Raw genomic sequence first — 26805 nt, forward strand, 5'->3', positions numbered from 1 at the left:
TGAAATTTAGTGTAAACTTACGTTTATTCAAAAGAGTTCACGAACCAGCATGATCGGAGTATAGGAACGGGGGTTTATGGGGTGTTTCTATGGGGAAGAAATTGGCTATTCCCATTTTTGTCCCTAAAAATATAAAGTTTAAATTTAATTTTAAACTATTTTGTAGAGATAAAAACAAATAATTTAATATATGAAAGCATTTTTGCATGCCTGAGGGTTACGAAGAAAATTACTAAAAAGTCTAGCCTAAATTAAAATAACCGCTTTAGGCTAAATTAAAATAACCTAAATTAATAAAGCTGCTCACCTTTGTTCCCTTTTTGTACTTACTATATACTATTGCTTGTTTATCTCCAGAATGTTAGTTCTGCTCTGATTTAAAACCACCATTCTTGTCTCAGTAATTGCCAATCGTTGTTTTGAAATTATTTTTGTTATTTGCTATGCATGCACTATTTATTATTACTTCTTATTTATTATAAAGCGCTTATTGATTCTTGTGTAAGCATGCATGCACTTTTACCAATTGTATAGCTTTGCATTTGTGTATATATGGTATTTATTGTACAATGGTTTTTTCCGTAAATAAACAAATTGAATTGAATTGAAAATTCCCATGTTATTCTTATAGGGAAAAAGTAAACAGTTGTAGTTTGCTTGTTTATGGATGTTGAATTGATTGAATTTTGCAAATTTGTTTATTTTATACTAAGCTATCAACATTTCAATAAAATAAACGGTATCAGCAATCTTACACATATACTTTCTCCCATTAGCTTGTGATCAACCTTTATAATGGGTAAGCTGTTGGAGTTTACGTATAATATTTTATAGGGAAAATCACAAAAGTTGCAATCCTTTGAACCATAATTTTTACGGTGCACTATATTGTTTAGAATTATAAGGATCATAATATACTAATTTTAATCAAAACCAGCATTGAAAAAGATCCTGTTTTCCATTATTTTATGGGGTTTTAATGGGAAAATCACTCAATCTAGAATAACTTTTAAACGGTAATTTTTACAGCAATGGAAGTTGTACCATTTTGTTAAGAATTTAAAAGGCTATAACACACTAAATTTGTATTTGTGCTGTTTGAGAAAATTTGATTTTCCTGTTATTTTATGGGTTTTTGAGAATCACCATCTAAAATCAAAATTTCAAAAAAGTAAAAGAAAACTCATGGAGATACTATCCATAAATACCAAATTTCATAAAAATTGGGACTTCAGGTGTGGTCTGTAGATCTCTACACATCCACACACACATAAACACAGACATCACTTCGAAAACCACTTGTTTGGGTCCTGGTGGGCCCAAAACGGATATATCCACTCAAATCTCAATAATTTCAATTAAAACAATACCTTCTCCATAATGGTATAGGGGGAGAAAGTAAAACTCACCTTATTACCTTCCCTGTAGCAGCAAACCTAAGTACTCATTTAAATTAATATTATTTTTTTAGGAAATAAAGTGACAATTTTAAGGAAGTATTTTTCAGTGGAAATCTAACCAGACAAATGGAAATTCGCTTAGTCTGCAGGTTTGCTTTGGCGGGGGTATTTGTATTTTTAATGTATCACTTTTTTAAATAAAATACTAGCCTTGCTTAAAATATTAGTTATTATTTTGATGAATCAGTTTTTATGTTTTTCTTGTTACACTCACTAATCTGGCATGTTCAGGACTTTGGGTATGCCAGGTTACTGAACATCTTCTAGAAAATTTTAGAGTTTAATGGGTATGCCAGGTTTCTAAACATCTTCTAGAAAATTTTAGAGTTCAATGGGTGGTATGCCAGGTTTCTAAACATCTTCTATAAAATTTTAGAGTTTAATGGGTATGTTAGGTTTCTAAACAAATTCTGGTACTTTCCTGTTAAAGGGAACATTCATTATTATCGATGATTTTTTTCTCGATATATTGATATTAACAAATTGAAACATTTCAGCTGACAACTACGATAAATATTGTTCAATATCAACAAACAATAATGAAATGAAACTGTTCTAATAAAATAACCTAACATAACTAACCAAACTTGCTGTGTAACATTCCGCCAAGCAATTTTTAAATAGTACAGCAAGTTTGGTTGGTTATGTTATAGGGATGGACAGGATTGAATTTTTAGTTCGGGATAGGACGGGACGGGATTTTTATTTCCTTCCCGAATTTTGGACGGAATTTTTTCCTGTGCATAAAAAAGAAAGTCTTGAGTATTGCAGTTACCAAAAAAGACAAACGAAATCAATTTTTACCGTTTTTGGCACTGATCTATAAAAACAAAAAAATGGTTTGGTTACAACAATTTACAGGTACCTATAGAAACTTGTGACTCGCGGTCACGGGGTGATCGTTGGTATGACTCGCGGTCACGGCGTGATTGTCGTTATGACTCCGTGGTCATGGCGCGATCGTCGTTATGACTCGCAGTCACGGTGCGATCGTCGGTATGACTTGCGGTCACGGTGCGATCGTCGGTATGACTCGCGGTCACGGCGTGATCGTCGGTATGACTCCGTGGTCACGGCGCGTTCGTCGTTATGACTCCGCGGTCACGGGACGATCGTCGGTATGACTGCGCGGTCACGGGACGATCGTCGGTATGACTGCGCGGTCACGGGACGATCGTCGGTATGACTCCGCGGTCATGGGACGATCGTCGGAATGACTCCGCGGTCACAGGGTGATCGTCGGTATGACGCGCGATCACGGCATGATGTTCGGTATGACTCGCGATTACGGCATGATCGTCGGTATGACTCCGCGGTCACGGGACGATCGTCGGTATGACTCCGCGGTCACGGGATGATCATCGGTATGACTCCGAGGTCACGGGGTGATCGTCGGTATGAGTCGCGGTCACGGCGTGATCGTCGGTACGACTCCGCGGTCACGGCGCAACTGTCGGTACGACTCCGCGGCCACGGCGCGATCATCGGTGACCTCGCCTCCTGCGTTCGCGGAACATCTCTCGCGGAAGCGGCGTTATCGTCACTCGCGAAGCGGCAAAATCGCCGACAATCGGACTAAATCCCGTCCCGAAAAATTCCCGAATCAAATGCAATCCCGTCCCGAATATCGGGAATATTTTTTTCCCGAAAATTTCCCGAAATTTCGAGACCCGTCCATCCTTATTATGTTAGGTTATTAGCTTAGAACAGTTTCATTTCTTAATCCATATAATAGACTTATTTTGGCCTAAACAAGATTAGTATGTAATATGTAATGGATCGGTAATAAAAAATATCGTTATATCGAAAAAAAAAATCATCGATAATAATGAATGTTCCCTTTAACGGGAAAGTACCCATCTTCTATAACATTTTAGAGTTCAATGGGTATGCCAGGTTTCTAAACATCTTCTAGAAAATTCAAAGAAAAATCTATTTTCTGGTATTTAAAATTTAATTTTTTTGCAGAGATACGACCAATTTCAAGAAGACTGAAATGCTCACTCTGAGAGAAGATTTCCCCATTAATGTCTACGCAGTGGGACAGGTATCATTGAAAAAGAACAAACAGCAAATCATGGGAGATGAAATGATAACATTTGTTCACAAAAAGAAGAATATGTCGCAACAAAAAACAGGTATAGGCCTAAAATTGTTTAAATTGCTTTAAATAAGTTATATCTTAATAGTTTTTTTCTAATAGATAAACTTCTACCAGATTGTTTTACACAAAAATAATTTAATTTAAATTGGTTAAATTAACTAGGGCTGTAGGCCTCGTTTAAAGACTGTGTTGTATAGGAATATCCAACAATATAAATCCATGGATTGCTGGCTTAGTGTTGAGCGTGGTCCAATGCTCCGAGCCCTACTCCAGATTGGCAGAAACCACTCATCCCCCTATGCACAACAAATTTAAAATTTTAACATTCTTGCCAAAAGAATGTCTGATTGTACGAAATAATATAAAGATTACACTAGGTCAAGGCTTACGCTAATTCATCTAACTGCGATAAATTGAGTGAAATTACGATGACGTTTCCGTGACCGCGGGAGATGACGATGACGTTTCCGTGACCGCGGTAGACGACGATGATGTTTACATGGCTGCGGTAAATATTCATGATTTTACCACGATTGCGTACTTCGACGATTACGTTTCCCTAACCGCTGGAGTCAATGATCATGTCTTCACGGCCGTGGAAGATTTTCATGATTTGCCGTGACCGCGAAAGATGACGATGATGATTTCTACACGGCCGCGTGAAATACTCATGATTTTGCCGCGATTGCGACCTACGACGATGACGTTTCCGTGACCGCGGGAGACTACGATGACGTTTCCGTGACCGCGGGAGACGACGATGACGTTTCTGTGACCGCGGGAGACGACGATGACGTTTCCATGACCGCGGGGTCAACGATGATGCTTACACTGCCGCGGGAAATATTCATGATTTTGCCGAGATCGCGCACGACAACGATGACGTTCCCGTGACCGCGGTAGTCAATGATGGTGTCTACACGGCCTAGGAACATTTTTGTTATTTTGTCGTGATCGCGGTTGATGACGATGATGTTTACGTGACCGTGGGAGTCAATGATGATGTCCACACGGCCGCGGAAGATTTTCGTGATTTTGCCGCGATCGTGGATGACGATGATTACGTTATCGTGATCGCGAGAGACGGCGATAATGTATACATACCGCGGGAGATGTCCAGGATTTTTCTATGATAACGTAAGACTGTGATGACGTTTACGTCACTGTGGGAAGCGACCACACGACCGCAGGAAATATTCAGGATTTTGCCGCCGTTGATAATGTGTTCATAAAAAATGAAGATAATATTCCGGATTTTGCTGCTATCGAAAGAGACGATGTTAATGAAAATTATTACTATAATAAGGATTATTACTTTTTAAACACTAGCTCACTGGACTTTGAAACAAATTTGATGTAAGTTTATATTGTATACTTAAGCTGCAAGTCTTAAATTGATTATAGTTTAAGTGGAACCAACAAATACGCGGGAACCTGGAAAAACTTCAAAAAACCAGGAAAAAACCTGGAAAAAACCTGGAATTTCACTTTAATAAAATAGTTATACACCCTGAAAGATCATCGATAATAATGAATGTTCCCTTTAACAGGAAAGTACCGGATAATAATTTGGCTTTATTCTCAGCAGGATGAAAACCATACAGCCTATGATAAATTTATATTAATAATATTTAGTTAAAATTAATTTTCTTTGTACTCAAATAACACGTGTCAAGGAATTAGGCCTACCATCATGTTTTCAATTTAGATGAAATGCCTCGTCTATATATACAGACTGTCACAAAAGTCCCGGACCGGTTTTATATTTTCTAAACGACAACAGATAAATCAATAAAATTTACTACATCAACACCACACCTAAAAAACTACTTTTTTAAGGAAATATCAATTTTTTGTCATATCATGGGGACGCAAGGAGTCAGACGGAAATCTTAAATAGAAGCATAAGTTGACATGTACATCAAATTAAAGACCTTTACTAGCAGAATAAAATGCCGCAAATTTGAACTACAATATGAACTGACGCGACGTGACGAAGGAAAAATCAAACTTACACTCTAACGAGTATACCTCCCTTTGAAGTTAGAACGTGTCTTCCCAACAAACAGATTTTTTTCAAATAAAATCTTAGATTAATCTGCATTACACTGATGAAATCACAGAAGTGTTTAACCACAAAAGATCCACCAATACGATTTTAATACCATTTAAAGTTTCTTAATCTTCCAAAGGAAGAGATACCAGATAGCATACTAACAACTCCGATGACGTACAGTATGGGAATTATTTTATTCATTGAATGATCAACCATATTCGGTACCGTAACTAACGCAATTAACATTTCTCTAAATCCTAATTTATTGTTGTATTGTTGTTTTGTGGAAAATAAACTTAATTTTAATTTACTAATATTCCTTTTTAAAAGAAAAAAAAAAAGAAAATGGTGAAATATTTCAAATCTCTAGGGGTTGTACTTGATGTTCGAAAGACTATCTGCAACTGTGATGTTAGCTTTATGATCTCTGCTGTTGTAAATACTTCCCCAGAGGACCTATATGACCAATTTGTTGTTTATTTGTCCAGTTACGTGTAAAGAATGTGCAGCGAGGCAGGCCGATTGCTCCTGTCGTCAATGCGAAGTAGAGCTGTGCAACTCCTGTTTCTCCACTGTAAGTTAAATATTCTACATAAAAATATATTTACTATTGTTGTATGGGTAACAGAACTGTACCATAGAGATGGGAATATGACTTTCACAATTATAGAGAAAAACCTTACGTCTATGGCATAGTTTGTGTACAAATCTGATTAAAAGTATATTGTTTATTCAAAGGAAATGAACAAGATACAAATCGCGGACGTCATGGCTACCAAAATTAAAGCAAATCCCCCCCCCCCCACTCCACTTGGAGAGGGGTGTTCTGATATAACGTGACAGGCGTTCTCCTTGCAGGACATCTTAAGGTAATTTTGTCAAGGACTGTTCACACCGGTGTCAGTAGACATCTTACTACGTCTTCAATAGACGTTGCTGATGGAGCCCTTTGTGCTATTTAAATGAGCATGTTCTCACCACCATATTAATATGCGAGAGAAGTCGCTGCTACTATGCCAGCTAGCTGAGCGTCGCTTTCGTTGCTGGCGTGCACAGATGAGGGATAGAAGTAGGGTATCCCATTGTCTGTGGCATGAGATATGGGCCTATACTATGGGCTTGAGATATCATCGTGATCTGTAAGAAGTTGGAGTGTTGCGTTGAAGGGGTGGTAAAGGGGGAAAAGCGGTGGCTACGTAGCCAGATGAAGCAAGCGGTGTAAATAGAGCGCGGGCTACATAACTATACAATGAAGACATAGCAAGACACCGGTGTGAAGAGACCTTTTGCAGTGTTATTAGTTACCTATTACCATAGTAGTATATTTATAACCATGATAAAAGCCCTTTTAGCGAATTTCTCATATAGGGAATAAGCTATAACCGTAGGTCTCATGGTAAGACTTGGACCCGGGACCGATTTACTTTTTCATATTAATGTCCCTAGAAGCCAAAAACACTATCCGTTCAAATTCGTATACATATACATATATACTAGCAGAGTACCCGTCCTTCGTACGGGGTTGGAATATATGTGTAAAATGCTTATTGCAGTTATACTCAAGCTTTGCGTTTGCAATAAGGGAGGACACAGTTTGATAAAATTTGCTTTTTTAAAATTACAGTATTCTATAGTATTACACATCTACCATAGCCATAATGTTCTACCACTCCACCTAAACAATAGGGAAAAATAAATTATCAACAATTCGCAAAATATCACAAATTATTCATGAAATGAAAAACATAGGCCTAAACAAAACTGTAAACAATCCTACTTTGACAGTTCTCATTACGAATCACAAACTTTCACATTTATAATATTAGTAAGCTATGTGTCCGTTAGCACGATAACTCAAGCAAAAATGATCCGATTTCGATGAAATTTGGTACAACCGTGTAAGTGTAATTGTGTATAATTGTGTGTTTGTAACCGTGTAAGTGTGTGTAATTGTGATTAATCACAATCCTACTTTGACAGTTCTCATTACGAATCACAGTTTTTTGTTGCTGCTTAGTTCAAATTAGCTGTTTTCATAAATGCAAAAAAAATATAGTGCTGCACCCTGATGGTAAATCTTATAACTTTTTAATGCTTTTCCATATCATAGAACCAACTTTTTTAGTTGAAACAGCTGACTAAATTCTTTAATTCCCTTTAAATATGAATACTCATAAGGTTAACATGGGGAATTACAGAGCCACTGTGGCGGAGCCCGAAAGGATTTTTGAGATAAGAATATGCCTATATGTTAATCGGGAATGTAAGCTATCATCATGCCAAATTTCAGCCCAATCCGTCCAGTGGTTTAAGAGTGATTGAACTTTAAACACACAAACAAACAAACACACAAACTTTCACATTTATAATATTAGTAAGCTATGTGTCCGTTAGCACGATAACTCAAGCAAAAATGATCCGATTTCGATGAAATTTGGTACAACCGTGTAAACCTACGTTATTTAGGACGAGTTCGCAAACCAGCATGATCGGACCACGGGAACAGGGTTTTATGGGGTAAAAATTGTTTTTTCTTGTTTTCGACCCTCAAAACTTAATATTTCCCAAATTTTCTCTAAACCATTTTGAAGAGCTTAAAAAAACAAATAATTTAGTATATTGAAATGTTTTTGTATGGTTATTGCTTACGGAAAAAATGTAAATTAAAAATTCCCTTGTTATTCTTATGGAGAATAAGTAAACAGTTGTAGTTTGTTTGTTTATGGATATATTTGGACCAAACTTGGCAAATCTATTTATTTTATACTAAGCTACTAATATTTTATAAAAAAAACATACTTTATTATCCTCCCTGTAGGCAGCAAACCTAGATACTCGTTAAACCTAATGTTATTTGAATAGATTTAATTGAAAATCAAATCAGACAAATGGAAATTCGCTAAGTCTGCAGGTTTGCTGCGGCGAGGGTATTTATTTGATAGTTTAATAAATTAAAACCGCCTTAGGACTCTAATTTTTAGATTTAATAACAGGGTTTTGCCTGATGTAAAGTAGTAGCCTATTACATTATCTAACTGTTTATTCTGCTGCGATTAGAAAGTACAAGTGAGTGTAGATAATTAGTGCTAACATTTTGATAAACACTTAGCTTCTAGATCACAGTATGACTGAACAAAAGAGAGATTGTCAAACTTAAATTAGGCTATTACAGTCTATGGTCACCCCTGGAAATCTTAAACATGCCAATCAGCAAGTTTCTTTAAAATTCTATCATGTTTACTGTCTTGATGGAAACAGATGAACAACCACTGCCGGCTCCGTTATGTCAATGTTTACTGCCTTCTGCAGACACCTTAAGCTACTTGTATGCACATTTTCTATGTGAAAATAATTTTTGTTGTTTATCAATTACTGGCAACAGTGATTGACCAAATTCCTACAGGAACCTAATCACTGAACGAAATTTATTCATGGCAGGAGTGTCAGTCTTCTTTCAAAACGTTTTCTTATTTTATGACTAGCTGTACCCGCGGGCTTCGCCCCGTTTAACTTCATAAGTGAGCTTGTTCACATGGCTCAATCACGTCCTGGTTGAAGTTCGTTCGCTACGCTCACTCACCTTAATGTTAGGGCTCGTTCGCTGTGCTCACTTGCCTTCAGGTAAGCTCGTTCGCTACGCTAACTCGCCTCCAGGTTGAAGTTCGTTCGCTACGCTCACTCACCTTTTTGTTGCAAATTAGCTGTTGTCATAAATTTAAAAAAATAATAGTGCTGCACCCTGTTGGTAATCCGTGTAACTTTAATGCTATTGAACATCATAGAACAGAACCAACTTGTTTAATTGAAACAGCTGTTAAGATTCATTAATTCCATTTAAATATGAGTACTCATAAGGTTAACATAGGAAACTCCAGAGCCACTGGGGCGGAGCCCGAGAGTCCGATCAAAATAAAATCAACTTAGTTTTCCTATTTAATGCCTAAAGAATCAGTGTACCAAATTTCAGCCTCCTAGGTAAATGGGAAGTGGGAGAATTAGTGATGAGTGAGTGAGTGAGTGAGTCAGTCAGTGAGGGCTTTGCCTTTTATATATATAGATGAGCCTTATTAATTGTACCACAGCAGTAAGAATGGGCTTTACGCCAGTATGTAACCTAGTGGATTAAGTAAGGAGCACAACGTTGGTATCAGATTTGAAATAGCCTAGTTTGTTTGTCTTCAACAGGAGCTTGTTGGTGACCGTAATTTTAAAACAATCCTAGTACAGTCTAACCTTGATATAACGAACCTCGATACAACGAATTCCTTGATATAACGAATTTTTTTAAATCCCCTAGAACTCTCCATAAGACACAATGTATATTTTACCTCTACATAACGAACAAACCATAACAACGACCTTGATTTAACGAATTTTTCGTGATTTCGGCTAAAATAAGACACCTCAATATAGCGAATTTATCGTTGTCAGAACCTCTACATTGCGAATTTCACCTCTGCATAACGAATTGTCTACGTCTTTCCCTCGATATAACAAATCCCCCACCCCATTATTGTTTTTGAAAAATCTGTTTCTTTATCAAATGAAATGGAAAGGTGACGTCATCGCTTGCGCTAACATTCGTCTGCTCCGTTTTACACATCGCTGTCTGCTGTCGCTGCGCGCGCTATGTTGCAACTGAGAACTGATTTCATTCACTGAGGACTGATGACGACGTAATGTTTTAGTAAGCTGTGATTGGGCGATAAGTAACTATGGTGAATTGTACAATTTTTGGATAAAGAGAAACCTAAGAAAGAATATAAAAACAAAACCAAAGAGAAAGAATAGCAACATCGTTATTTTAACATTCCTTTTTCGAGTGTTTTTATTATCTTTAAGTTGGCTATTGATTATACACATTTATAATGACTTATCTAATAATTTACTGTATTGTTTTCAATACGATTTGTTTCAACTAGCAACACCAATGCTATAGTTAATGATTATTATTGACATTCCTTTCCTCTGTTGTGATAAATCAGTACCGGTACTGTACTGTAAGTAGCCTACTGGCCTATCACGAGCAGTAGCTTACAAAACTTTCTACATACTACTGTTTTGTTTTATTCTTTACATGATTTATGACTATGACATGACTACGCAATACAGTGTTTGGCTAGGTTTTAGGAGGGTTAGAACAAGCTGTGATTTTAAACTTACAGTTTCTTAACCTGTACCAAGGTCAATGCCATTGTCATGATTGCGCAATATTCAAGATCCCTCCCCTTTATTATGCCGGATAATTTAGGTTCTTCTGTACAATGTAAACACTGTACTGTAAAGTATAGTAGCCTATGCTACTTTAATTGTGTTTTAATGATGACTAATCCCGACCTATATTGACCGACGCTGGTTCTGAACCTCGTCTTAGCGAAATTCCTGCAAACATAACCTCTATATAACGAACCTCGTTTTTACGAAATCCTTGATATAACGAATATTCAGTTCGGTCCCTTCAGATTCGTTATACTGAGGTTGGACTGTATTGACTATATGACATGCTTAAAAAAGGTATGCAATACTACAAGATTGGTAAAGATTACTAACAAGTGTACTAATCATTTTATAAATATTTTATGAACCACTATTGTTTGTGTGTATAGTGAATGTTATTTTAATCTGTTGTCAACTTTCAGATTCACGACAAAGTGACTCTCCGAAATCACGAGAAAGTGCCATTGATACTGAAAGAAACGATGGAGTTCTTCAAAGAAAGCATGTGCACAATCCACAGTGGAGCATTTCTCAGTATTTTCTGCAGAGATTGTAAAATATACATCTGCAAAGAGTGTGCAGTCAAAGACAGCCATCTTGAACATTGCTGCGTTGACACGTTTAACTTGGTGAGTGGTAATTGCAGCTTTCTTCTTAAAAACTAATATACAGTCTAATAAAACAACCGGGATACAATTCAAAAAATCCACTTAATCCAAAGACTTTTATTTGGAAACATTCCCAAAAAAATAGTGGTAAAAATGGTCTGGTTAGGGCTTTTATTAGGTTGACTTCATATAAACCACCAGTAAGGATATTTCAGTGTTTTAGCAAAGATGCATATTTTAATGTTGAGTGGTTCAAACATGAATTCCTATAAAACGCAGTAAAATAATCGGTTTAGAACTTTAGGATTTATTATTTAAATGTTTAAAACAAGTGGGTGTCAGTTAATTTGTCAAAATCTGAAGGAAAGCAAGTAAAAGGGGGTTTCTTTATTTAAATTTGAGGCTGTGTGATAGAGGTTTTGAGTTCTAGGAGTATAGATTTTGTTTTTATTTCAGGGAAATAAAATAAAGTGATAGCTCACCAAGAAAAAAATTTAGCCAAAGTATTGCATTATTCCACTTAAGAGTTGTTTGTCAGAAGTTGTACATCTCCTTCATTTGAAGAGCATTTTTTAACCAATTGTTCTATGTTGATATTATATGATATGATGGGGTGAGGTTCATAATGTCCAAATTTCACAAACTCCAACGTCTAAAATATTAAATAAACAGTGCGTTTCATAATGTCCAAACTTCATAAACTCCAAAACTATAACTTTCAAATAAGCACAGTTTCACAATGTCCAAATTTCACAAACTCCAACGTTAATATATTAAATAAACAGTGCGTTTCATAACCTCCAAATTTCATAAACTCCAAAATTATAACTTTTAAATAATCACAGATTCACAATGTCCAAATTTCACAAACTCCAACGTTTAATTATTAAATAAACAGAGCGGTTCATAACCTCCAAGTTTCATAAACTCCAACGGTACAGTCTCTGCCAGAAGTCACTGCAGATAGACTATTGTTGTGCCTGCTATCTGACTGTGGCAACCACTAGAGAGACTTCTGGCCCAGACTGTACCGTTGGAGGTTATGAAATTTGGACATTATGAACCACTCTGTTTATTTGGTATCTAAACGTTGGAGTTTGTGAAACTTGGACATAGTGAAACAGTGATTATTTGAATGTTATAGATTTGGAGCTTATGAAAATTGGAGGTTATGAACTGCTCTGTTTATTTAATATTTAAACGTTGGAGTTTGTGAAACTTGGATATTGTGAAACAGTGATTATTTGAATATTATAGTTTTGGAGCTTATGAAATTTGGACATTATGAAACGCGCTGTTCATTTAATATTTTAAGCGTTGGAGTTTGTGAAATTTGGAGTTTGTGAAATTTGGAGTTTATGAAACGCTCCCATATGATGTAGAGTCAATCAACGTTTTATCCATTTTATATATTTAAGCCTTCTTAAAATCAACCAATGAATTTGTTAGTGTGGTGGCTCACATTTGCACATTGCAGATCTAATCTCTGATGTTGTTTCCTTTCATTATTCGCTGGTGGGTTAAATTAAGGGCAAATGATTCAACATATTACACAATTGCTGAGTGGTTATTTTGCATTTCAGAATGAAGAGAAACTACCAGAATTTTCAGAGCTCTTTGATGAAGTGAATGACGTGCTTAAACATCTGCTTGCAACAAAAAAGGTAAGTTATCCAAATTTTATGTTTTACTAGCTGCTCTAACTGTGCTTTGCAACAAGAATAGGACACAGAAGAGAGAATTTTGTTCTTTAAATCTGTTGTACTCTATAGTGGGTGTTTTTTATGTACAATGATGAAAAAGTGACACTTCGTCTATCGGGATGTAATTAAAAATAACATAAAATAGCTCCGATATACAAAATGTCAGCTCATGAAGCCTATGTTAACAATCGTCCAGTAACTAAATGAATGAATTAATAACTAACATAAATAACAATTATCTCATAATTAAAATACCACCGGATGTTGAATTGGTGGTGCCGAGCGGAGCTAGCGCCGTTTTCTGCTGTAACAGCAACTTAACCATCACATATTTTAATTGTGATGTAAAAATTTTGATTGCATTAACTTAGCGTGTGGTATGATAGCTTAATAATCCTTTATAATAACAGCCAGTTTGTAGTTCCAGCACTTAACCTCCAGATAAAGTAGATTTTTGTGGTTTGTGGTTGGAAGGTATTTTATTTATTACATTACCACTTGACCGCCTTCAGGATTTTGCTGCATCGCGGATGACGATGATAACGTTTCCGAGACTGCGGGAGCCAATAATTATGATCACACAACCGCAGGAGATATTCAGGATAGTGTTTCAATATGGTGAACCATTTGTTCCAGAACTGTCTTTTGATGTTCATGCTACTAAATCTTCTTAATGAAAAAAAACCAAAGCCTTGCTCCATTACCAATAATATGATGATGCCGCTCTGCACTCTAGCGGAGAAACATGTCTTCTTCTGTTGTTACTTGCGCTCCTTGTGGCAATATTCTTTCGTTTGAACGTTTGAAGACAGTTTTCTATCATGTGCTGCCATCTGCGGCTATGTCCTGTACTATTTTTTATTAAGTTCTACACAATATTTGCTATCGGAAATTTCCACAGCAATTATTGATTGTTGTTTAACATACTTCATTTTTTATTATGGACACCCATCACAACAACCACCTGAGATATTCAGGATTGTGGGAGACGTTGATAATGTTTCCCTAACCGATGGAGATATTCAGAATTTTCTATATTTATTTATTTTTTTTTTTATAATCACAAAAATCTTACAACGTTTTATATACAAAGCTTGCTGCAAAAGCCAGGAAAATTTGGCTTGTCTGCAGCTCATAGATATAAACTTGTTCTAGATAGCAATGTACTTTGTCCCTTGGTCAGTCCTTCTTCATATTACACTCTGGTTTTCCTTGTTTCTTGTCAAGATCTGCTATTATATTGTTGTTTTGACTTATTCTCTACCTTTCTATATATGACTAGCTTGCTTTAAAAACAACTTGAAACAATTATCTTAAATAAATAAAATATATAACAATAAATAACATGCATTAAATACTTCTCAACTTAAACAATAATATAATGAAATAATTTTTATAACAATACAACAATACATAACTAAATAAATAATAAATTATTAAATAATTTACAATAACAACAATATTAAACCAGTTTTAATGGATTCCTTGAGATGTTACTGTGGGAGATAATGATTTTAGAGTTCTTTTACGCTATAAAGCTTACCAAGTAAATGTTTGTTTCATTTTAATCAAATTTTGATACTTAACTCCTACGTTTACTTTTTATTCTGGCACATCTTTAGTGAAGAACAAGATTAGTTCGACAAATCAGGAAAATATACAAGGGTCATTCAATAAGTAATGAGACAAACTATTATTTGTTCTAAAACAGTTTAATTGAATCAGTACAATTTTCGGTTTCTTTCAACAAGGTCCCCAGCAACACTTATACAGTACACTTGTCCCATCTTTCTGGTTGATTCTTTAGGTTGATCTCAAAGTCACTTTTGCACCTGGTTTTTTTACCCCTTCATTTGATTGAACATGTATCCCTCGTATATCATCTTTAAGGGGTCCAAACAGATGGAAGTCTGATGGGGCAAGGTCGGGGCTGTGAAGAATCTCCCATCCCAGTTTCTGAAGCTTTCCTTTCATCAGCTGTACCGTATGTGGACGGGCGTTGTCATGAAGCAAAATCACACATTCAGTCAAGTGCCTGGGCGTGAGTGACGTGACCTGGGGATTTGAATCCAATTGATATTTATCTTTTCTGCTTCTATTTTAATTTTGTTAAATGAAATGTGTTATTTCAATAAATATAATTTGGAGCCTACTGCATATCAATTATGGACTGAAATAGTTAGTTGAATTTACAATCCATTTTTAACAAACTAGGATAACGGGTTAAATACAATTTTAAAAATTTACTTGGTAGGCCTACCTGTTTTACGTGTGATAGTGAGGTTATGTAACATAATTTTCGGTTCATAAAGGTCTTACTGAATTATGCTTGGTGGCAGACAGAGACCGTAATTACCAACAATGTTTTAAACTGCAAGTGTTTTTGAAATTGCAGGGTATTTTTCAAGGAAGGGCAGTAGGATGTAAACAAACCTTTTAAATCACTGTCTCCAGCCAGGCCGGGCCCTCTCAAGGTCATAGACTCTCCCATCTTAGCCCTCCCTTGTCCTTTTTTTAATACAATGCTGCACATTGCAAACAAAATTGTGTTACGAAACATTAAGAAAAATGTCAAAAAAAGATATTTCTCTTGTTTAAAAACAGAAAACTGTTAGAGATTATTTTAAAGAAATTATTTATTGCACTTTGTGGCTTGTAAATATTTTATTTCATCTTAAATACTGTACATCTTAGTATTTAAGTGTGTCATTGTGTTAGAAATTTACCTATAATGGCATCGGAGCGCTCCAAATAACAAGAGAAGAGCACGAATCGACGTTCATTTGACCTTGGTAGTTCTTTTCTCCTTTATCTCTGGTGGTTCTGGCGATTCAAAATGGCCTATATGTATGTTAATGGGGAATATAAGCAATCAATCATCATGCCAAATTTCAGCCCAATCCGACAAGTAGTATGTGTGATTTGAGTCCCGAACTAACATACACACAAACCTCCTTCTTTATAATATCATAGTACTTGCATATAGTATGATTATAGTGAAATATAAATTTATGAAACATTTTTTTTAAGAGGTTGGCAGCCTCTTTTAACTTTACATTTGCCTGTCCACATGACTAACTACCCGTGTATGGAATGCATCCAGCAAAGAATGGGGTGAGCCAGTACAGTACGAAGGTGAACTGTGCTGATAAAATGTTTCAGTGACCAGGATCCGAACCCACGACATCACTGCCTTGAGCCCAAAGTCCGTGAAGCTACCGACTGAGCTCTATCGATTTACTAAAATAGATATTTTTCTTTAAAACTTTTACTGCTAGTAAAATATAAAAATCTTTTAGGCAGTTCTAAAATTTGTTGGATGAAATTTATATTGAATATTAATGCAGCCCCTGTTACACTAGGGTGGCCGGCTACAGGTTGAAAGTGTTTACTTACACTGAATTAAATGGAATCCTGTTAGACTACAATGACTGCAGTGTGGCTATAATGAGCTACTTGTGTGTCAAGCTACACTGTGGCTGTTCTCAACTATATAGTAGCTGGTCACCCGGGCCGTGGCTGCTCCGCACAGTGGAAGTGCACTGTTTCACATTTGGATTAATGAGAGCTTGGTTATTGTTTTTGTTCATCCTATTCTACCTACTTAGTTTCACAAACTGTGTAATTATAAACAAGTTTTTTTTTACTAGTTTAGAATGTCAAAAACATTATTTTTTGAATTACAAGAGAAGGCTTACATTATGAACGATATAGTAGGACAAGAGACTGGAGAGAACCCATATAACCAGCAGAAAAGCTGATTCTTACTTTGCGGTAAGTTGTGGTTAAAGTGGTTGGTGGTTTAAAGGCCTTGTGTATGAAATAATGCGCTGCCCACTGTAGTGTAGTTAAGAACAGAAACAATAACCTGAATGTGCTCTGTTTTCTTCCTTCATTTCGTTTTCTTTGGTAGGAGAGCTAGCAACAACATGAAATCATTGTTTGACGGCATCTATACAACTAGAAAACTGATCTGCGTTGATCAGTCCACTGTTTAGCTCGGTGAATGGTGACGTAGCCAGCGACCGTGTCAGTTGCAAGGCTAGTGTGGTGGTTTGCCACTGTTGCAGTGGGCTTACCTTACTCAGTATTTTTACACTTGTCTACCATTTTGTACAGATAAAGATCACTCTTTTTATATTTTAATCTCTTAAGTTTCTTATCTTTTCCACCCCTTTCACCTTCTTAAAAAAAAAATAATAAAAAAAGGAAACTAGCAAAAAAGTTTAGACTAAACTTTACGTACCTCGTCTTGCAGTTCAAAAACTTTTTTGAACTGCAAGACGAGGTACGTAAAGTTTAGTCTATACTACGCAGTTCAGGGGCTACAAAATGGAATTTAAAAAAGTTTAAAAAATTCTTGAATGTTAATTGTGTGATATATTGTCACACCTGAAATATAAAAGGTACTGAAATAAATTACATTTATTACAAAACAGTTTATTTACAAAATACAATTACAACTTAACACTACAGCAAGAAGTACTTGAGTATTTATTGGAACTATTAACAATCTTGCTCAGTTGGTGGATTTCTATCTTCAAACTAATTAGTTTTAAGTGATGTTTACATTTTCACATTTTTAAGTAGAACTCCATAGTTTGGTTTTTAATTCAAATAGTTCCTGATCTTTTTCTGAGCAAGAATAATACTTATTCATCTATATTGCACTAAATATAGAAAGCTATAAGCTTAATCTAAATCTTACATACAAGTGCCTGGGCACTATTTAATTCTATCACTATTTTTCTACTCTAAATATTTACATACAACACACTTATTTCAGTCTGTAGTATAATAAATTACTGTTATTGGACCTTCAGTTAACTAATTAATCTAGGGTATCAAACCGCTTTGAATTTAAATTATTTGACAATTTTGTTTTCTCCATCAAGGTTAAACAGATCTACTTTGCTAAAGTTACGATGTAAATACTATCTTCACTATCTTCAGGTTTGCTGCAACAGGTTTACCTAGCCCTTTAATTGTAACAGTTGCATAGATATTTATGATTGATTATTCTAAACTTCTGTCCAAGTATAATATTGTGTATAACCATTAACAATATTTTTTTCATAATACAATTGAAAGAGTACATTTCATAATAAATTAAAATTCATATGCAGTTCTGAGCAATACAGTTTTCACATTGAATATAAATAACTAGCCTAAAATGTTGTTGCTCATAGAATGGAAATAATGTAATTGAAAAATTATTTATTAAAATGGATATCATTACCTATTGTAGCCTACAAGAATTGAATTCTTGATTCCCTTGGAATGATAATTTTTTAAATTTGGTATTTAAGTACACTTAAGCAGTGGCGGCGTTTATCAGAAATAAGGGACATAAACCACCCGAAGAACACGGAGTTATGCTTTTAATTTAGTTAAAATTACATAAATCTGTCAATTGATCTTCTCTAAAACTTATTATTGAGGGGGGAGGGCAGCCACCACTGCACTACAGTATACTAAAATTTCTTCTGTAGGATGATAAACTCTCAAAGCTAAATTTCTTAACACATTATACAAAATAAAATCATTCCAACTAGCATCTTTTACGCAAATTACTCTGAATATTTCTGAGCACCCTTAATATGATCGTACACTTCTAATTATTAGTCTTATCACACCATCAGATTTTTGGCATTACGAAACATGACATAACCTAATGTTACTGTTCACTTGACTGCCTGGTTGACTTCGTCATTGAGCAGCACTTGCAGCGTGTTGGGTGATTTCTCCGTTGTAGAATTTTGTTGTTTCTTCGCCTCGATTTCTTGAAACTTGAGTGTCAGGTATTCATCTACAAGTGGTCCCGCATAGTCCTCAGGGAAGCTTGGTTTCACTGGCAGAATGTATTTGTAGAGCCGTTCGTTCAGAACGTAGAGCTGTGAGGTGGATTCACATTTTACGTTGAACCACCAGTCGCACGTTAGCGCTACTTGGCTGAAAATAGTTCCGTTGGGACACAGGAAGGAGGCTTGACCACCATTTAGATCACAGTAGTGCCAGACCTGGAAAATCAAGAGTATTTTAATCTACCTGAACTACAAAAATTGAGTGGCAACAATGCTAAGGAGGATTAAGTCATTGCCTAGTTCATACAGATTGACAGATATGATAGGTTGTCTGGGATATTTAGACAATTTAAAAATGCCTAAGCTTACTCTCAAATTATAAAAAAATACATACAAGAGGCTTGCTTATGTTTAGGACTATGGCATTACTGGATTATTTAAAATGCCGGATTAATGATTGCCCTCTTAGAAAAGCTGTTATAATGAGACTAGTGAAAATACCACTAATTTTGGAGCATCAAAAGGAAACCATTAATTGTTTTATTAACCTTTATTTATTTAATTGGTGATCAAAAATACTAACAAGAAAATAAATTAAACTCAACTCCTCGAATTTCATTGTACCTGACATCATCTGCCCATTAATTGTGTCCGAAGTATGCTAATTGCTCCCTGAGTAACCTGTCCACTCGCTCCCTACTCTACCGAACGTTTTAACACGGCTCAAAACAGCATTAGAAAATCTTTATTCTTATACATTGATGCCGAATTATTAAATACCTCAATTCAACTAATCTTTACAATCTAAAAATAGCTACAAATTTAATATGAAAATGTAATGGGATCTCTAGTTTAATAAAAGTCGAAGCAGTAAGCTTATTGGGGAGCGAGCTAATCTAATGGAAGGGCATAGAGATTTGGTTCCCAAGAGTGGTTTGGACTTGGTTGAAATTGTGCCTATCATTAATCGCTTTTACCCATGTAATTGTGTTGCAATCCTCTAGGCCTAGACTGAAATAATGTGTAAAATGTAAAGGTGGAAAAAAGTACTTAAATATAATTAGGTGTCATTGATCATTGGGATTATTTTTAATGGTCTTGGTTGATGAACTAGCAGTTCCCAATCCAAAACCAAACTACACACAATATCACATCATCCCATTCTCTTAATTTTTAGTGGCATAAATAAACGGACTGTATGTTGTAATTACCTGACAGTTTGTCTCTGGGTCGCCAAAGAAGCCCTTGTATCGCTGGCTCTTGCAGGTAAAGTGAGTCTCAGGTATTTCAGAGTACGCAGGGTAGTCTATGCCAGCTCGGCCCGGCGTGCTGCCCTCCGTCTGCTGGGGGGAATAATCAGGGCTCACTCCGTTGTCATAATCTTCCTCAACATAAGCTCCGCCTGTCGGCTGACCTTTGACCTTTTGCAACAGCTTCAATAGATTCGTTAGTGTTTGTATACTGTAGCCAATGTTTGAAGGTGTCACTTTCTCTGGTAAAGCCTTGTTAAGTTGGTATCCAGCAAGTAGATCCAGCAGGTTATTCTGCTCTACTGTAGGCACTGGAGGAACCGACTGTTCGTAGTCACTTTGTATCTTCGGAAGCGTCGTCGGTATCGGAATGTGTTGGTTCTCCACAGGTATTTGTACTGGTATGTTTTGTATCTCCGGGACATTAATCTCTTGACTTTTTGTAATCGTCATTACAGGGTCAGGAACGTAACTCTTTATATTCTGGGTGTTCTCAAAGTTTGATTCGTAATTGTTGTGAAGCTGAACGTACGTGTTTTCTTTCAAAGGGGAGTACGTCGGTCTGAAACTTTTTTGAATATAAGGTTGTCTAATATTTTGAGGCCTGTGTCTAGGTTGGTAATAGTTTTTAGATTTATACTGTTGATTGTTTGAGGGGTTTTCATTTGCGTAGTGTAGTTTAGTTGTGAACTGTGTCGGTCTTTGGTCCTTCTGTGCGACTTGCTTGGCGATGGACAAGTAGTTCTGTGTGATCATGCGGGTAAGGTCTGATGGGTTCTGAGGCGTGTATTGGTAGTCACTCTGGGGTCGAGAGTAGACAGGGACTCGTCTGTAACCTCCTCCGACTAAGTATCCGACTGGCACTAGCTGATACTTCTGTTGTGGCTGCGGTTGATATTGTGGTACATAGTACGGCTGAGGACGCAAGTTGTTGTTGATTTGTTGTGGTAATGCGTCGTACTGTGGTGCTGCTGTTACATACTGTTGTTGGGGAGCTTGTGTGTTATAGCCTTGGTCCAGGTAGTAGGTCATGTAGGGTATGAGTCGTCGGAACCTCTCCTTGACTGGCAGTAACGATTCCTCCTCCATCAGCTGGGTCATGTTTTGTTCAGATGATGTACACCCACTCCATGACAGAAAACATCCTGCAACACCATTGTGTATCTGTGTAAAAATGCACTCCTTGATTGTTTTCATACTATAAAAGGTTATTTACTCCATTTATTATACGTACCAGTAAAAGGGAAGTTTTACCATAGTTAAATATAAGAAATATTTTTTGATTCACGTTGGAACAAATTGATTATGATTCTGTATTTTCCTGATTCAGTGATAGAAAAAAAGCGTTACAGCGGCTAGTGTAACATAAAGCCACCATGAAATATGTTTGGAATTTAAAGAATTATGATAATATTTGTTCACTTAAATTGTGGATGTTTATACCCTGTTAGTTTTTAGATGTGATGTCCTTTGTCCAATGTAAATTATCACACAATTACAATCAACCCCTAATTAGTAAGCTATATCAATCATTTTTCTTTGGACGATAATTTTATGAACAAAAATGTAGATGAGGCGCATTCACCATTAACAATACTTATGTTTTATTTTCTTTTAACAATTAATTATAAAGTATACCCTTAGGCTATACAAACAGCCCCCAATACTTACAAATTTAGGTGGCTGCTATTTGATACTGCATTGGATACACACAAGACACATAATTTGTTGGTGTCTAGCTTGTGTTTTTGAATCCTTTTTTGAATTGAAAATTCACAAAAGTAACACTACTCAAAGAGTTTGTATGGTTACTTTAGGGCAATGGTTGCAATTTCAATATCAACCGAAAGTTAATTTTATATAATTTAAGATGTGGACAGCTGTTAGTAGTATTCCCGATAACAAGTGACAATTTGAGTAGTTAACTTTTTGAGATTTTTCAAAAGACAATGTTTACATAATTAAGTTGTCAATTTAGTATCCAAACACTGCATATAAATATAAAACACTATCAACTAGTGAACTAGATGAAAACCAGTCAATTTGACCATTTGAGGTCAGTTGTCAGATATTACAGTGGTAGGAGTGAGAGATTCCAACCATCCCAAGTATTGAGGTTGTCAATTGCTGGCCAGATGGGTGTGTTAGACCTTTCACTGATGATATATAGACTACACTGTGAGATGATTCTCTCTGTTGCATAATAACCTGCTTGAGATATGCTGTTATGCTTTTATTGCTGTCGTCTCCTCGTTTGAAAGTCTGTAAATCATCGACCACTTACATGTACCAATGGTTTATGGGTAGGGCAGCCTGAAGGTATGGATTTAATTTTTTGACTTAAATCTACTTGTGCTTTGTTGGAGAAAATCCAGAGTGCACAAACATATAACGGCCAAATTCCAGGGCTTGTACATTTGTTAACAACTGAACACAAATTTTTTGCATCAGGTTAAAGTATGAATTTCTCTAAATATAAATTATATTGTAGATTACATCTCTCAGTAAACAATACAATTTGCCATGAACAAAGTCACCCATGAACAAACAAAACTGTGTTTGTCGTCCTGCCTTGACCATTTCATATTTTTAAAGATACAGGAGTGGTAACAAGTTTTCATGACCACATTAAAATTTTTGATCGTGTTTTATAAAATGTCTACTTTTGATTAATTTGACCATGTATGACACAATTGTGGCTGGGTAGCTGAGTGTTTATAGTGCTCGCCAAGTAAACAAAAGGTCACCAGTTCGATCCTGGGAAAAGAGAGACCCAGCTGTCCTTGATCATAGGGCGTTTAATAAATGGTCTGGCTAAGAAACAGCTGGTCTTTGTCAGTAACAAAGCGACACAGCTCATCTCGCTCCATTCTACACTCACACTTCATATATCAGCCTACAACATGTACAAAAAAATGTGCGTCCATGTTCTAAACAATAGGAATTCAATTGAATTGGTATTGTTCTGTGTCAACACCTAAAGTAGTATCTTATGGGTCACTGGGTTTGCATCGCTATTTTTGGGTGGGTCCACCTGGTCATCGGTGACCCGCCAAGTTGTGTAACACGTTTGTGTACCGGAACTGTGTTTGTGTATTATGTGACCTCAGTGGCAAGTGGTATTTGTCATACCTACTGTGAGAGGTTCATTGAAAAGATAAAGTGGCTAACTTGGATGGCCTAGTCTGTACTTCAGAGGTAGGATGAGTCAGTTAGTTGTGCAAAAATATATTCACATGTGGTTGTTGATTTTTGGGACGCTATTTTAATCCACTAAAACAATTTTAATTTTTATTATTCTCAGAAGGTTGTTATTTAAGAATAACTGCCACCTTTAATGACCCATTGGGGGAAATATTTGTATTTATTATCACGCAAAACATATTATAAATACAATTGTTCAACATATGTTTGGTACAATTAATTTAACTAGATACTTTTATTTTTCACTGGTGTCTGGTTTGCAGTACAAATGCAGGTCTTGTTACTCTCTAAGCTCCTTATTTTTGTAGGCAGCATCATTAATTTGTTAGCCCAATAATGGCATCTAGGTGCAGAATATATCCCTCATGGAATCTGAACCAACAACTTAAAAATTGAAAGACAAGAACTATAACTCTCGCCCACCCAGACAATTCAAGCACATAATCCATTGGTGTATTCTCGTTTTTAGATTATAACTCTAAGAGCTAACTAATAAATCCTTTTTTCGATCATACACTGGATATTCAGTACAAGATCATGATATTTTTTTTAATTTTCTCTTATGATAGTTTATTTTTCTCTGTTTAAACCATGAAGACTTTCTCAATTAAATAAAACCTAATCCTTCTAAGTAGAGAAGTTCATTTAATCCCCTCAGAGTCCAGTAACAAGAGAAACAATTATTGAGAGCCGAGCTATCAGATTGTATTAATTGGTCTGACCAAGACAAGTGGCCAGAGTGAAGGTAATAAACGTGTGAGTGGACTAACATTGCATAATGTCTCAGTGATATAATAGCAGGGAAAGCATTAGGTACAGCAAGTTGACACCGGGTTTACTTTCTCTGAAGACACTCCCAAGACCCGACTGGTGCTTTCCCCGGGTCACCCGTGCCGCTGGGTCGGTCGAGATAACTTCGTGCTGACCTCGCAGTTAGCGGTTAATTATTGCTCTAGTGCCCATTCTCAACCGGCTATAAATATGGATTGCCTTTTACAGAGGTTGTGCCCCTCACTTGGTGGCAAATTATCACATGTTTTGATTACTGTATGCTTTGTTTAGGTTTGGCACAGTTTTATAGGCTGAGTTAATTGAGACGTTAAGAGGTTGTTGGGAAATTACAGCGTGATGTGTTGCAATTGCAAGATTCGAAAGGTTATTAATATTTCTTGTATATTTTTCACAATTTTGTAATATTATGGATGACTTCTTTTAAATTATTAATGAAGGAAAATTCAGATATTTTGATAGAATTAATTAGTTATGTTTAAACTAAAAATTGGTTTGTTTTTCAATCCTTTTACTTTTTTTATTCACTGTCTAACCGAACCGAGAATTTTATGTGAAGTTTTATTTAGTAACTGACTACAAAGAAGAAGACATAAAAAAAAACTACAAGAGCTTTTTTATTAATTTTTTTATTATCTTAAAAAATAATCTTTATGTTAATCCTTTCAGTGCTATGCGACGATATATCCTTGTGCGTCTTTTTCCCAAAAAGTGCTATGGAACGATATATCGTTGTTCACGTTTCATCCGAAAAGCGCTAAAAGACGATATATCATGCCGGCGCGACTTTCAGTGGTGTGAGTTTAAATGAACATATTTGTTGACTTTGTTGTTGTTTTGAAACAGCGATGGATTTCTTTCAATGGAATAGTAAGTACCAATTAGGGAGTTTTTTTTTGTTTTTAGCGAATTTCCCATATAGGGAATAAGCTATTACCGTAGGTCTCATGGTAAGACCTAGACCCGGGACCGATTTACTTTTTCGTTTTGAGGTCCCCAGAGGCCAAAAACACCATCCGTTCAAATTCATATATATATATATATATATATATATTTATATATATATATATTTATATATGTGTCCGTTAGCGCGATAACTCGAGCAAAATTGATCCGATTTTGATGAAATTTGGTACAAACGTGTAAACCTACATTTATTCGAACGAGTTCGCGAACCAGCATAATCGGACCATGGGATCAGGGGTTTATGGGGGGTTTTATGGGGTAAAAATGGGGTTTTCTCATTTTTGACCCTAAAAACTTTAAATTTCTTAATTTCTCTCTAGACCATTTTGAAGAGCTTAAAAAAACAAATAATTTAGTATATTGAAGTTTTTTTTAATGTTCATTGACTACGGAGAAAATTAAAAAAATTGTAAATTTAAAATTCCCATGTTATTCTTATGGAGAATAAATAAACTGTTCTAGTTTGCTTGTTAATGGATATATTTTAATCAAATTTGGCAATTTGTCTTATTTCATACTAACCTATCAATATTTCAATTGAAAAAACACACCTCAACATCTTCCCCGTAGCAGCAAACCTAACTACTCACTAAAATTAATGTTATTTAAATAGGAAATAAATCTGAAAATTTATAGGGAATATTTTAGTGGAAATCAAGCCGGGTAAATGGAAATTCGCTTAGTATGCAGGTTTGCTACAACGGGGGTATTTTTTAGTTTGACCTGGAAATTTTAGATTTAGAAACAGGAAAACCTGGAATTGCTCAACCTTTTATTTATATTGGATGCTGTACACCCTTCTGTTTTTAGAAGAAAATTTTAACATATGGAATCAGTACAAGATGGCATGGTAAAACCTAGATCCAAGACTAACTGACTTTTTCAATTTCCCCAGAGCACAAAAACATTTTTTCCCTAAATTCATGTATATATACATACATAGGTTGTATATCTTTTAATGAATATACCAGAGTATTGGGACTCACTACAAACTTGAAACTCTGCTGATCTATACTCCGCGCCAAAGCTGGTGGCGGCTGAGGGATTAGGACGGCCAGGTCGGTGAGCAGGTCCGACCTATGTAGTCCTACCTGGCGGTCCTAATCCCTCAGCCGCCACCAGCTTTGGCGCGGAGTATAGGTATAATAAAGTAAAAAAAATTATCCCAAATCTATTCATTCTGAATACATCTAACAAAATAGCAGAAGTAAAATAACAACAAAATTAGCAAAACATTCAACCAGCTTGATAAAAAAGTGCATCTCAATTTATGGACATAAGATTGAATTAAGGGTATTAATCAAATTTATTTTATTCTTGAGTTACCAAACTATCCTTTCTCTTAGATTTTACTTCTTTTTAATTTACTTTAATTTTCTTTGCCTTAATTAACATTGTAAACTTTAAAAATATGTGTTTTTTGAAGCTGTAAAACATTTAAGTTGAAGCTTGTTTAAGATGTGTCTGGTATATTAATAAAAAATAATAACCTCTTCGTGGGATACCCCATTATGTATATACAATATCTGCAATATACAATAATAAAATTTGTCATAGATTTTTAATGCCAGATATACTTAATTATTATGTTTGTGAACCAGCTAGATTGGTTAACAGAATGTTATAGAGGTTTGGATTTTTTAA

General features: G+C 35.7%; 2 protein-coding genes across 2 annotated transcripts in view; one reads left to right on the top strand and one right to left on the bottom strand.

Annotated features, from left to right (window-relative positions):
* LOC128989287 (RING finger protein 17-like) overlaps positions 1-26805 on the top strand; it is a 199596-nt gene that overhangs the window by 12604 nt on the left and 160187 nt on the right. Inside the window, exons 3-6 of the mRNA XM_054411166.1 lie at positions 3429-3598; positions 6109-6194; positions 11260-11466; positions 13029-13109. Coding sequence (XP_054267141.1) covers positions 3429-3598; positions 6109-6194; positions 11260-11466; positions 13029-13109 — 544 coding nt within the window. The remainder of the gene's footprint in view (positions 1-3428; positions 3599-6108; positions 6195-11259; positions 11467-13028; positions 13110-26805) is intronic.
* LOC128990156 (uncharacterized) overlaps positions 17607-26805 on the bottom strand; it is a 34828-nt gene continuing 25629 nt past the window's right edge. The window contains exons 2-3 of the mRNA XM_054412429.1: positions 20164-21347; positions 17607-19168 (exon numbers count right to left, since the gene is read on the bottom strand). Coding sequence (XP_054268404.1) covers positions 18833-19168; positions 20164-21347 — 1520 coding nt within the window. The 3' untranslated portion in view covers positions 17607-18832. The remainder of the gene's footprint in view (positions 19169-20163; positions 21348-26805) is intronic.

The sequence above is a fragment of the Macrosteles quadrilineatus genome, unplaced genomic scaffold (genome assembly GCF_028750875.1).
Source record: "Macrosteles quadrilineatus isolate MER2022 unplaced genomic scaffold, UCM_ALF_1.0 Scaffold_3__2_contigs__length_128488019, whole genome shotgun sequence".
In the NCBI taxonomy this organism is placed as follows: Eukaryota; Metazoa; Arthropoda; class Insecta; order Hemiptera; family Cicadellidae; genus Macrosteles; species Macrosteles quadrilineatus.